The following is a 12,204-nucleotide window of genomic DNA, read 5'->3' as shown; positions in this document are numbered from 1 at the left end:
GAGATCCCTGGTATGGTTTTATCCCGAGGACATGCCGGAGGATTCCTTCAAAATGCCCTCCCGATAATTATTCCTGGACTGCAAAACAAAACATCCAGAAGTTTCTCCTGGGGATTCCAATAAAGAATTTGTTTAGATTTGTTTGATTCTGAAATTCCTACATAATAAGAAATTTCTGTGAGAATAATTAATCTTTCAGGACACGCACCCTTTGATCTTCAAACAGCATCGCGTTCGCGTTGTACACGACGAGCAAGGTTTTTTGGCAGTGCTGTACTTTTTACAACGGCACGCGTCCTGAAGGGTTACAAATGACTGCCAAAGTTTCGCCTAGGATTCTCCAGAGTTCTTCCGAGCATTACACCAAAATTTACTTTGGGGGTTACTCCAGGAATTACACAGTAAATTTTTCGATCGGTAACAAACATTCTTCCAGTGATTTTTTCGAAAGCTCTTTGACGATTTCTCCAATAATTCCTCAATGGATTTTGCCGGGAATATCTCTAATCGATGTTTTCTCCAGAGATGCCTTTAGACATATCCACAAGTATCATTCTGCTGTATTCCTTTGAAGGTTCTTTCAAAATTTTCGTCAGATTCCTCCAATAATTTAAAAAATATTTAAAAATCCATCTAATAATTTCTCACGGAATTCCTACGAGAACATCTTTCTCATACAACCTCTTTAAAGTTTATGCAGGGATTTCCCAAACTCCTTAGAAGATTGGTCCAGGAATGTCTGCGAAGATTCCTGCGAAACTACCTCCCAGGATTCCTCAAGGGGTTTCTTCAAGCACTCCTCCAACAATTCGTCCAAAAACTCATTTCGGGAGTTTCTCGGAGGCTTCCTCGAGTTAAAAAATTCTTCAGAATCTCCGGAGGAACTCCTGGATGAATCTCCGGAGGAACTTCTGGAGGAATCTCCGGAGGAACTTCCGGAGGAATCTCCGGAGGAACTTCTGGAGGAATCTCCGGAGGAACTTGTGTAGGAATCTCCGGAGGAATTTCTGGGTGAATCTCCGCAGGAACTTCTGGAGGAATCTCCGCAGGAACTTCTTGAGGAATCTCCGGAGGAACTTCTGGGAGGAATCTCCGGAGGAACTTCTGGGAGGAATCTCCGGAGGAACTTCTGGGAGGAATCTCCGGAGGAACTTCTGGGAGGAATCTCCGGAGGAACTTCTGGGAGGAATCTCCGGAGGAACTTCTGGGAGGAATCTCCGGAGGAACTTCTGGGAGGAATCTCCGGAGGAACTTCTGGGAGGAATCTCCGGAGGAACTTCTGGGAGGAATCTCCGGAGGAACTTCTGGGAGGAATCTCCGGAGGAACTTCTGGGAGGAATCTCCGGAGGAACTTCTGGGAGGAATCTCCGGAGGAACTTCTGGGAGGAATCTCCGGAGGAACTTCTGGGAGGAATCTCCGGAGGAACTTCTGGAGGAATCTCCGGAGGAACTTGTGTAGGAATCTCCGGAGGAACTTCTGGAGGAATCTCCGGAGGAACTTCTGGAGGAATCTCCGGAGGAACTTGTGTAGGAATCTCCGGAGGAATTTCTGGGTGAATCTCCGCAGGAACTTCTGGAGGAATCTCCGCAGGAACTTCTTGAGGAATCTCCGGAGGAACTTCTGGGAGGAATCTCCTGAGGAACTTCTGGGAGGAATCTCCGGAGGAACTTCTGGGAGGAATCTCCGGAGGAACTTCTGGGAGGAATCTCCGGAGGAACTTCTGGGAGGAATCTCCGGAGGAACTTCTGGGAGGAATCTCCGGAGGAACTTCTGGGAGGAATCTCCGGAGGAACTTCTGGGAGGAATCTCCGGAGGAACTTCTGGGAGGAATCTCCGGAGGAACTTCTGGGAGGAATCTCCGGAGGAACTTCTGGGAGGAATCTCCGGAGGAACTTCTGGGAGGAATCTCCGGAGGAACTTCTGGGAGGAATCTCCGGAGGAACTTCTGGGAGGAATCTCCGGAGGAACTTCTGGGAGGAATCTCCGGAGGAACTTCTGGGAGGAATCTCCGGAGGAACTTCTGGGAGGAATCTCCGGAGGAACTTCTGGGAGGAATCTCCGGAGGAACTTCTGGGAGGAATCTCCGGAGGAACTTCTGGGAGGAATCTCCGGAGGAACTTCTGGGAGGAATCTCCGGAGGAACTTCTGGGAGGAATCTCCGGAGGAACTTCTGGGAGGAATCTCCGGAGGAACTTCTGGGAGGAATCTCCGGAGGAACTTCTGGGAGGAATCTCCGGAGGAACTTCTGGAGGAATCTCCGGAGGAACTTCTGGAGGAATCTCCGGAGGAACTTCTGGGAGGAATCTCCGGAGGAACTTCTGGGAGGAATCTCCGGAGGAACTTCTGGGAGGAATCTCCGGAGGAACTTCTGGGAGGAATCTCCGGAGGAACTTCTGGGAGGAATCTCCGGAGGAACTTCTGGGAGGAATCTCCGGAGGAACTTCTGGGAGGAATCTCCGGAGGAACTTGTGGGAGGAATCTCCGGAGGAACTTCTGGGAGGAATCTCCGGAGGAACTTCTGGAGGAATCTCCGGATGAACTTCTGGGAGGAATCTCCGGAGGAACTTCTGGGAGGAATCTCCGGAGGAACTTCTGGGAGGAATCTCCGGAGGAACTTCTGGGAGGAATCTCCGGAGGAACTTCTGGGAGGAATCTCCGGAGGAACTTCTGGAGGAATCTACGGAGGAACTTCTGGAGGAATCTCCGGAGGAACTTCTGGAGGAATCTCCGGAGGAACTTCTGGAGGAATCTCCGAAGGAACTTCTGGAGGAATCTCCGGAGGAACTTCTGGAGGAATCTCCGGAGGAACTTCTGGAGGAATCTCCGGAGGAACTTCTGGAGGAATCTTCGGAGGAACCTCCGGAGGAACTTCTGGAGGAATCTTTGGAGGAATTTCTGGAGGAATCTCCGGAGGAACTTCTGGAGGAATCTCCGGAGGAACTTCTGGAGGAATCTCCGGAGGAACTTCTGGAGGAATCTCCGGAGGAACTTCTGGAGGAATCTCCGGAGGAACTTCTGGAGGAATCTCCGGGGGAACTTCTGGAGGAATCTCCGGAGGAACTTCTGGTTGAATTTTCGGAAGAATTCCTAGAGTAATCCTACACGGATAAATCAAACTACCTAATTTTTGGGTCGGTTTTACTCAAAGCTGAGTATATCGAATAAACTAGTTACCCAAAATTAGGTTGTTTTCCCTCTTTCCCCCACCGATGTTGTCAAAAACAAACAGAGATGCGTCTACCCAATGGGGGTCCTTGAGCCCAATAAGCCAATTTTGAGTAAATGTAGGTATACTCAAATTTGGGTTGAATGAGGGGGGGTCTTGGGTTGAATTTACCTACTCTTAAGTATATTTTTTTTTTTGATGGAGGTAAAGGCAATTTACCTAGTGTGAGTTTAATCGATTTACTCAAATTTGGCTTATTGGGCGGAACTATGGGATTGCGTCAAAAGAACTCAATTTTGGGCAGTTTGGCGGTTCCGTGTAGAAACAACATGAGGGATCCACAAAAAACATAAACATTTGCAGGAACTTTTAAGAGTATCTTAAGGAGTTCCTAGTAGAATCTGTTACATATTTTTTTGGAGGAGTTCCTGATGGAATCTCTGCTAGATTCCTTGAAGGAATTACAGGAAAAATCCTCGAAGAAATTAGAAGGAAATGCTTGTAGGAACTACTTAAGGAATCCTCGGAGGAATTATTGGAAGAACCATCGGTGTAATACCTTAAGATATATCTGGAGATATTGTTTAAGATGCTCTTTGAGTAGCTTTAGAACTAAATTTTAAAAATATTCTTGCAGGGATTTCCCAAACTCCTTAGAAGATTGGTCCAGGAATGTCTGCGAAGATTCCTGCGAAACTACCTCCCAGGATTCCTCAAGGGGTTTCTTCAAGCACTCCTCCAACAATTCGTCCAAAAACTCATTTCGGGAGTTTCTCGGAGGCTTCCTCGAGTTAAAAAATTCTTCAGTATTTTCTCAAGGAATTTCTCTTACATCTTCTTCCAAGGATTTATCAAGAAAAAGCTTTTATAAACTCCTCTGGAAATCCCTGCAAGAATATTTTTAAAATTTAGTTCTAAAGCTACTCAAAGAGCATCTTAAACAATATCTCCAGATATATCTTAAGGTATTACACCGATGGTTCTTCCAATAATTCCTCCGAGGATTCCTTAAGTAGTTCCTACAAGCATTTCCTTCTAATTTCTTCGAGGATTTTTCCTGTAATTCCTTCAAGGAATCTAGCAGAGATTCCATCAGGAACTCCTCCAAAAAAATATGTAACAGATTCTACTAGGAACTCCTTAAGATACTCTTAAAAGTTCCTGCAAATGTTTATGTTTTTTGTGGATCCCTCATGTTGTTTCTACACGGAACCGCCAAACTGCCCAAAATTGAGTTCTTTTGACGCAATCCCATAGTTCCGCCCAATAAGCCAAATTTGAGTAAATCGATTAAACTCACACTAGGTAAATTGCCTTTACCTCCATCAAAAAAAAAAATATACTTAAGAGTAGGTAAATTCAACCCAAGACCCCCCCTCATTCAACCCAAATTTGAGTATACCTACATTTACTCAAAATTGGCTTATTGGGCTCAAGGACCCCCATTGGGTAGACGCATCTCTGTTTGTTTTTGACAACATCGGTGGGGGAAAGAGGGAAAACAACCTAATTTTGGGTAACTAGTTTATTCGATATACTCAGCTTTGAGTAAAACCGACCCAAAAATTAGGTAGTTTGATTTATCCGTGTAGGATTACTCTAGGAATTCTTCCGAAAATTCAACCAGAAGTTCCTCCGGAGATTCCTCCAGAAGTTCCCCCGGAGATTCCTCCAGAAGTTCCTCCGGAGATTCCTCCAGAAGTTCCTCCGGAGATTCCTCCAGAAGTTCCTCCGGAGATTCCTCCAGAAGTTCCTCCGGAGATTCCTCCAGAAGTTCCTCCGGAGATTCCTCCAGAAATTCCTCCAAAGATTCCTCCAGAAGTTCCTCCGGAGGTTCCTCCGAAGATTCCTCCAGAAGTTCCTCCGGAGATTCCTCCAGAAGTTCCTCCGGAGATTCCTCCAGAAGTTCCTCCGGAGATTCCTCCAGAAGTTCCTTCGGAGATTCCTCCAGAAGTTCCTCCGGAGATTCCTCCAGAAGTTCCTCCGGAGATTCCTCCAGAAGTTCCTCCGTAGATTCCTCCAGAAGTTCCTCCGGAGATTCCTCCCAGAAGTTCCTCCGGAGATTCCTCCCAGAAGTTCCTCCGGAGATTCCTCCCAGAAGTTCCTCCGGAGATTCCTCCCAGAAGTTCCTCCGGAGATTCCTCCCAGAAGTTCATCCGGAGATTCCTCCAGAAGTTCCTCCGGAGATTCCTCCCAGAAGTTCCTCCGGAGATTCCTCCCACAAGTTCCTCCGGAGATTCCTCCCAGAAGTTCCTCCGGAGATTCCTCCCAGAAGTTCCTCCGGAGATTCCTCCCAGAAGTTCCTCCGGAGATTCCTCCCAGAAGTTCCTCCGGAGATTCCTCCCAGAAGTTCCTCCGGAGATTCCTCCCAGAAGTTCCTCCGGAGATTCCTCCCAGAAGTTCCTCCGGAGATTCCTCCAGAAGTTCCTCCGGAGATTCCTCCAGAAGTTCCTCCGGAGATTCCTCCCAGAAGTTCCTCCGGAGATTCCTCCCAGAAGTTCCTCCGGAGATTCCTCCCAGAAGTTCCTCCGGAGATTCCTCCCAGAAGTTCCTCCGGAGATTCCTCCCAGAAGTTCCTCCGGAGATTCCTCCCAGAAGTTCCTCCGGAGATTCCTCCCAGAAGTTCCTCCGGAGATTCCTCCCAGAAGTTCCTCCGGAGATTCCTCCCAGAAGTTCCTCCGGAGATTCCTCCCAGAAGTTCCTCCGGAGATTCCTCCCAGAAGTTCCTCCGGAGATTCCTCCCAGAAGTTCCTCCGGAGATTCCTCCCAGAAGTTCCTCCGGAGATTCCTCCCAGAAGTTCCTCCGGAGATTCCTCCCAGAAGTTCCTCCGGAGATTCCTCCCAGAAGTTCCTCCGGAGATTCCTCCCAGAAGTTCCTCCGGAGATTCCTCCCAGAAGTTCCTCCGGAGATTCCTCCCAGAAGTTCCTCCGGAGATTCCTCCCAGAAGTTCCTCCGGAGATTCCTCCCAGAAGTTCCTCCGGAGATTCCTCCCAGAAGTTCCTCCGGAGATTCCTCCCAGAAGTTCCTCCGGAGATTCCTCCCAGAAGTTCCTCAGGAGATTCCTCCCAGAAGTTCCTCCGGAGATTCCTCAAGAAGTTCCTGCGGAGATTCCTCCAGAAGTTCCTGCGGAGATTCACCCAGAAATTCCTCCGGAGATTCCTACACAAGTTCCTCCGGAGATTCCTCCAGAAGTTCCTCCGGAGATTCCTCCAGAAGTTCCTCCGGAGATTCCTACACAAGTTCCTCCGGAGATTCCTCCAGAAGTTCCTCCGGAGATTCCTCCCAGAAGTTCCTCCGGAGATTCCTCCCAGAAGTTCCTCCGGAGATTCCTCCCAGAAGTTCCTCCGGAGATTCCTCCCAGAAGTTCCTCCGGAGATTCCTCCCAGAAGTTCCTCCGGAGATTCCTCCCAGAAGTTCCTCCGGAGATTCCTCCCAGAAGTTCCTCCGGAGATTCCTCCCAGAAGTTCCTCCGGAGATTCCTCCCAGAAGTTCCTCCGGAGATTCCTCCCAGAAGTTCCTCCGGAGATTCCTCCCAGAAGTTCCTCCGGAGATTCCTCCCAGAAGTTCCTCCGGAGATTCCTCCCAGAAGTTCCTCCGGAGATTCCTCCCAGAAGTTCCTCCGGAGATTCCTCCCAGAAGTTCCTCCGGAGATTCCTCAAGAAGTTCCTGCGGAGATTCCTCCAGAAGTTCCTGCGGAGATTCACCCAGAAATTCCTCCGGAGATTCCTACACAAGTTCCTCCGGAGATTCCTCCAGAAGTTCCTCCGGAGATTCCTCCGGAAGTTCCTCCGGAGATTCCTCCAGAAGTTCCTCCGGAGATTCATCCAGGAGTTCCTCCGGAGATTCCTCCAGAAGTTCCTCCGGAGATTCCTCCGGAGATTCCTCCAGAAGTTCCTCCGGAGATTCCTCCAGAAGTTCCTCCGGAGATTCCTCCAGAAGTTCCTCCGGAGATTCCTCCAGAAGTTCCTCCGGAGATTCCTCCAGAAGTTCCTCCGGAGATTCCTCCAGAAGTTCCTCCGGAGATTCCTCCAGAAGTTCCTCCGGAGATTCCTCCAGAAGTTCCTCCGGAGATTCCTCCAGAAGTTCCTCCGGAGATTCCTCCAAAGATTCCTCCAGAAGTTCCTCCGGAGGTTCCTCCGAAGATTCCTCCAGAAGTTCCTCCGGAGATTCCTCCAGAAGTTCCTCCGGAGATTCCTCCAGAAGTTCCTCCGGAGATTCCTCCAGAAGTTCCTCCGGAGATTCCTCCAGAAGTTCCTCCGGAGATTCCTCCAGAAGTTCCTCCGGAGATTCCTCCAGAAGTTCCTCCGGAGATTCCTCCAGAAGTTCCTCCGGAGATTCCTCCAGAAGTTCCTCCGGAGATTCCTCCAGAAGTTCCTCCGGAGATTCCTCCAGAAGTTCCTCCGGAGATTCCTCCAGAAGTTCCTCCGGAGATTCCTCCAGAAGTTCCTCCGGAGATTCCTCCAGAAGTTCCTTCGGAGATTCCTCCAGAAGTTCCTCCGGAGATTCCTCCAGAAGTTCCTCCGGAGATTCCTCCAGAAGTTCCTCCGGAGATTCCTCCAGAAGTTCCTCCGGAGATTCCTCCCAGAAGTTCCTCCGGAGATTCCTCCCAGAAGTTCCTCCGGAGATTCCTCCCAGAAGTTCCTCCGGAGATTCCTCCCAGAAGTTCCTCCGGAGATTCCTCCAGAAGTTCCTCCGGAGATTCCTCCCAGAAGTTCCTCCGGAGATTCCTCCCAGAAGTTCCTCCGGAGATTCCTCCCAGAAGTTCCTCCGGAGATTCCTCCCAGAAGTTCCTCCGGAGATTCCTCCCAGAAGTTCCTCCGGAGATTCCTCCCAGAAGTTCCTCCGGAGATTCCTCCCAGAAGTTCCTCCGGAGATTCCTCCCAGAAGTTCCTCCGGAGATTCCTCCCAGAAGTTCCTCCGGAGATTCCTCCCAGAAGTTCCTCCGGAGATTCCTCCCAGAAGTTCCTCCGGAGATTCCTCCAGAAGTTCCTCCGGAGATTCCTCCCAGAAGTTCCTCCGGAGATTCCTCCCAGAAGTTCCTCCGGAGATTCCTCCCAGAAGTTCCTCCGGAGATTCCTCCCAGAAGTTCCTCCGGAGATTCCTCCCAGAAGTTCCTCCGGAGATTCCTCCCAGAAGTTCCTCCGGAGATTCCTCCCAGAAGTTCCTCCGGAGATTCCTCCCAGAAGTTCCTCCGGAGATTCCTCCCAGAAGTTCCTCCGGAGATTCCTCCCAGAAGTTCCTCCGGAGATTCCTCCCAGAAGTTCCTCCGGAGATTCCTCCCAGAAGTTCCTCCGGAGATTCCTCCCAGAAGTTCCTCCGGAGATTCCTCCCAGAAGTTCCTCCGGAGATTCCTCCCAGAAGTTCCTCCGGAGATTCCTCCCAGAAGTTCCTCCGGAGATTCCTCCCAGAAGTTCCTCCGGAGATTCCTCCCAGAAGTTCCTCCGGAGATTCCTCCCAGAAGTTCCTCCGGAGATTCCTCCCAGAAGTTCCTCCGGAGATTCCTCCCAGAAGTTCCTCCGGAGATTCCTCCCAGAAGTTCCTCCGGAGATTCCTCCCAGAAGTTCCTCCGGAGATTCCTCCCAGAAGTTCCTCCGGAGATTCCTCCCAGAAGTTCCTCCGGAGATTCCTCAAGAAGTTCCTGCGGAGATTCCTCCAGAAGTTCCTGCGGAGATTCACCCAGAAATTCCTCCGGAGATTCCTACACAAGTTCCTCCGGAGATTCCTCCAGAAGTTCCTCCGGAGATTCCTCCAGAAGTTCCTCCGGAGATTCCTACACAAGTTCCTCCGGAGATTCCTCCAGAAGTTCCTCCGGAGATTCCTCCCAGAAGTTCCTCCGGAGATTCCTCCCAGAAGTTCCTCCGGAGATTCCTCCCAGAAGTTCCTCCGGAGATTCCTCCCAGAAGTTCCTCCGGAGATTCCTCCCAGAAGTTCCTCCGGAGATTCCTCCCAGAAGTTCCTCCGGAGATTCCTCCCAGAAGTTCCTCCGGAGATTCCTCCCAGAAGTTCCTCCGGAGATTCCTCCCAGAAGTTCCTCCGGAGATTCCTCCCAGAAGTTCCTCCGGAGATTCCTCCCAGAAGTTCCTCCGGAGATTCCTCCCAGAAGTTCCTCCGGAGATTCCTCCCAGAAGTTCCTCCGGAGATTCCTCAAGAAGTTCCTGCGGAGATTCCTCCAGAAGTTCCTGCGGAGATTCACCCAGAAATTCCTCCGGAGATTCCTACACAAGTTCCTCCGGAGATTCCTCCAGAAGTTCCTCCGGAGATTCCTCCAGAAGTTCCTCCGGAGATTCCTCCAGAAGTTCCTCCGGAGATTCATCCAGGAGTTCCTCCGGAGATTCCTCCAGAAGTTCCTCCGGAGATTCCTCCAGAAGTTCCTCCGGAGATTCCTCCAGAAGTTCCTCCGGAGATTCCTCCAGAAGTTCCTCCGGAGATTCCTCCAGAAGTTCCTCCGGAGATTCCTCCAGAAGTTCCTCCGGAGATTCCTCCAGAAGTTCCTCCGGAGATTCCTCCAGAAGTTCCTCCGGAGATTCCTCCAGAAGTTCCTCCGGAGATTCCTCCAGAAGTTCCTCCGGAGATTCCTCCAGAAGTTCCTCCGGAGATTCCTCCAGAAGTTCCTCCGGAGATTCCTCCCAGAAGTTCCTCCGGAGATTCCTCAAGAAGTTCCTGCGCAGATTCCTCCAGAAGTTCCTGCGGAGATTCACCCAGAAATTCCTCCGGAGATTCCTCCAGAAGTTCCTCCGGAGATTCCTCCAGAAGTTCCTCCGGAGATTCCTCCAGAAGTTCCTCCGGAGATTCATCCAGGAGTTCCTCCGGAGATTCCTCCAGAAGTTCCTCCGGAGATTCCTCCGGAGATTCCTCCAGAAGTTCCTCCGGAGATTCCTCCAGAAGTTCCTCCGGAGATTCCTCCAGAAGTTCCTCCGGAGATTCCTCCAGAAGTTCCTCCGGAGATTCCTCCAGAAGTTCCTCCGGAGATTCCTCCAGAAGTTCCTCCGGAGATTCCTCCAGAAGTTCCTCCGGAGATTCCTCCAGAAGTTCCTCCGGAGATTCCTCCAGAAGTTCCTCCGGAGATTCCTCCAGAAGTTCCTCCGGAGATTCCTCCAGAAGTTCCTCCGGAGATTCCTCCAGAAGTTCCTCCGGAGATTCCTCCAGAAGTTCCTCCGGAGATTCCTCCAGAAGTTCCTCAGGAGATTCCTCCAGAAGTTCCTCCGGAGATTCCTCCAGAAGTTCCTCCGGAGATTCCTCCAGAAGTTCCTCCGGAGATTCCTCCAGAAGTTCCTCCGGAGATTCCTCCGGGAGTTCCTCCTGAGATTCCTCCGGAGATTCCTCCAGAAGTTCCTCCAGAAGTTCTTCCGGAGATTCCTCCAGAAGTTCCTCCGGAGATTCCTCCAGAAGTTCCTCCGGAGATTCCTCCAGAGATTCCTCCAGAAGTTCCTCCGGAGATTCCTCCAGAAGTTCCTCCGGAGATTCCTCCAGAAGTTCCTCCGGAGATTCCTCCAGAAGTTCCTCCGGAGATTCCTCCAGAAGTTCCTCCGGAGATTCCTCCAGAAGTTCCTCCGGAGATTCCTCCAGAAGTTCCTCCGGACATTCCTCCAGAAGTTCCTCCGGAGATTCCTCCAGAAGTTCCTCCGGAGATTCCTCCAGAAGTTCCTCCGGAGATTCCTCCAGAAGTTCCTCCGGAGATTCCTCCAGAAGTTCCATTCATTATATCATATGTTTTCAATGGCAAAATGATAAAAGGACATCCCATGTTACTATTATCCGGATTCTAACCGGAATGCCATAATTTGGCATCTTATTTAGACTTTCCCAAATGTTACGCTAGAGTGAAAAGAACCCACACCGATCGGAAAGGCGAAAAGTGAGCGAGATTTCGTCCGAAAGAAAAAAAAAATGCCGTTTACGGCAGTCCCTCCCCAAAAATGGTAAACAGGCCCCAAAAAAGTCTGCGATGACCATCATCATCACGGATCGGATCATCGATCAATGCAAATCCATGCCTGTCGTCTGCTTGCATGCATCCCATAATAAACCCTCATAAAGGTTGCGCAGTCCTACATACCGAGTTGGAACTGTGGGAGGATCCAGCGAGGCTTGGCGATCGTTGGACGGTCACCAGGGCCATCGGTGCAGCCGCGGCCAGTTTTATCTTCCAGAGACTGCTGCTGCTGCTGATGTTACTGCTCTTTGCTCTTTCTAGCTGCTTGACCACTAATCAGTCAGAAACTTCTTCACCGCCCCTTTCTGGTCACCCTCCGGAGGCAACACTTCCAAACACTCCACCACAGAAACTCGTTCGGGAAAATTTTCACAATCGAAAAACTTCTTTCTTCACCACCATATCTCTGCGGGGCTGAACACCACACTTTTGCTGCTGCCGCAGCTCACTTCCACACTCACTCACTACACTGAGCTGCTAGCTCTAGCTGCCAGACGCGTTCCACACACGTAACTTTCAAAAAAATAAGCAAAAAAGTTTTTTCTTCGTCCAACCAAGTGTGACACACGATGCACGACTTTTTCTTTCTTTTTTGTACCGTTCAGAACGGATCTGATCCCAAAATCCTGATGGCCAAAATGAGAAAATTAGCTGCCTCGCTCGGGCTGAATGTGGCTTTTTGCCTTCTTTTGCACAAACTACCTATACTGTATAGTTTTGTCAGGGTTCACTATTCTTCACTTCAACTTCACCACCATCAGAGAGAAGAAAAAAAAATGCGACCGACCAAAAACTGAGAAGGTGACGAAGACGCGAAAAATTGCTGCACCTCTCGCGGATTGCTGCCACCATCACACACACTCTGCACGCTACTGACTGACTGACTGAACTGAACCGAACCGACTGACGGACGGGCGCAACGAAAACGCAAGCCTCACCTTTTCTCACCTCTCAGTTCAGCAGGAAGGTGAGTTGCTCGATCTCACGATTCACGCAATCTTTTTCCGATGAGTTATGTATAGGGGATATCGGGTGAGAAAAGACATTAAGATATTAAAAAAATACATATTAAATTTTAAAATATTGTTTTTTTGCCTTTCTCG

At 50.1% G+C, this 12,204-nt stretch overlaps 1 protein-coding gene across 1 annotated transcript in view; it reads right to left on the bottom strand.

Moving 5' to 3' along the window:
• The window catches only part of LOC109409444 (protein phosphatase Slingshot), a 111,169-nt gene extending 99,177 nt beyond the window's left edge, over positions 1 to 11,992 (bottom strand). Inside the window, exon 1 of the mRNA XM_029855476.2 lies at positions 11,225 to 11,992. Coding sequence (XP_029711336.2) covers positions 11,225 to 11,287 — 63 coding nt within the window. The 5' untranslated portion in view covers positions 11,288 to 11,992. The remainder of the gene's footprint in view (positions 1 to 11,224) is intronic.
• Positions 11,993 to 12,204: the final 212 nt, after the last annotated feature.

Source organism: Aedes albopictus, chromosome 1 (genome assembly GCF_035046485.1).
Source record: "Aedes albopictus strain Foshan chromosome 1, AalbF5, whole genome shotgun sequence".
Taxonomy (NCBI): Eukaryota; Metazoa; Arthropoda; class Insecta; order Diptera; family Culicidae; genus Aedes; species Aedes albopictus.
This window is presented reverse-complemented; position numbering and strand designations above follow the sequence as displayed.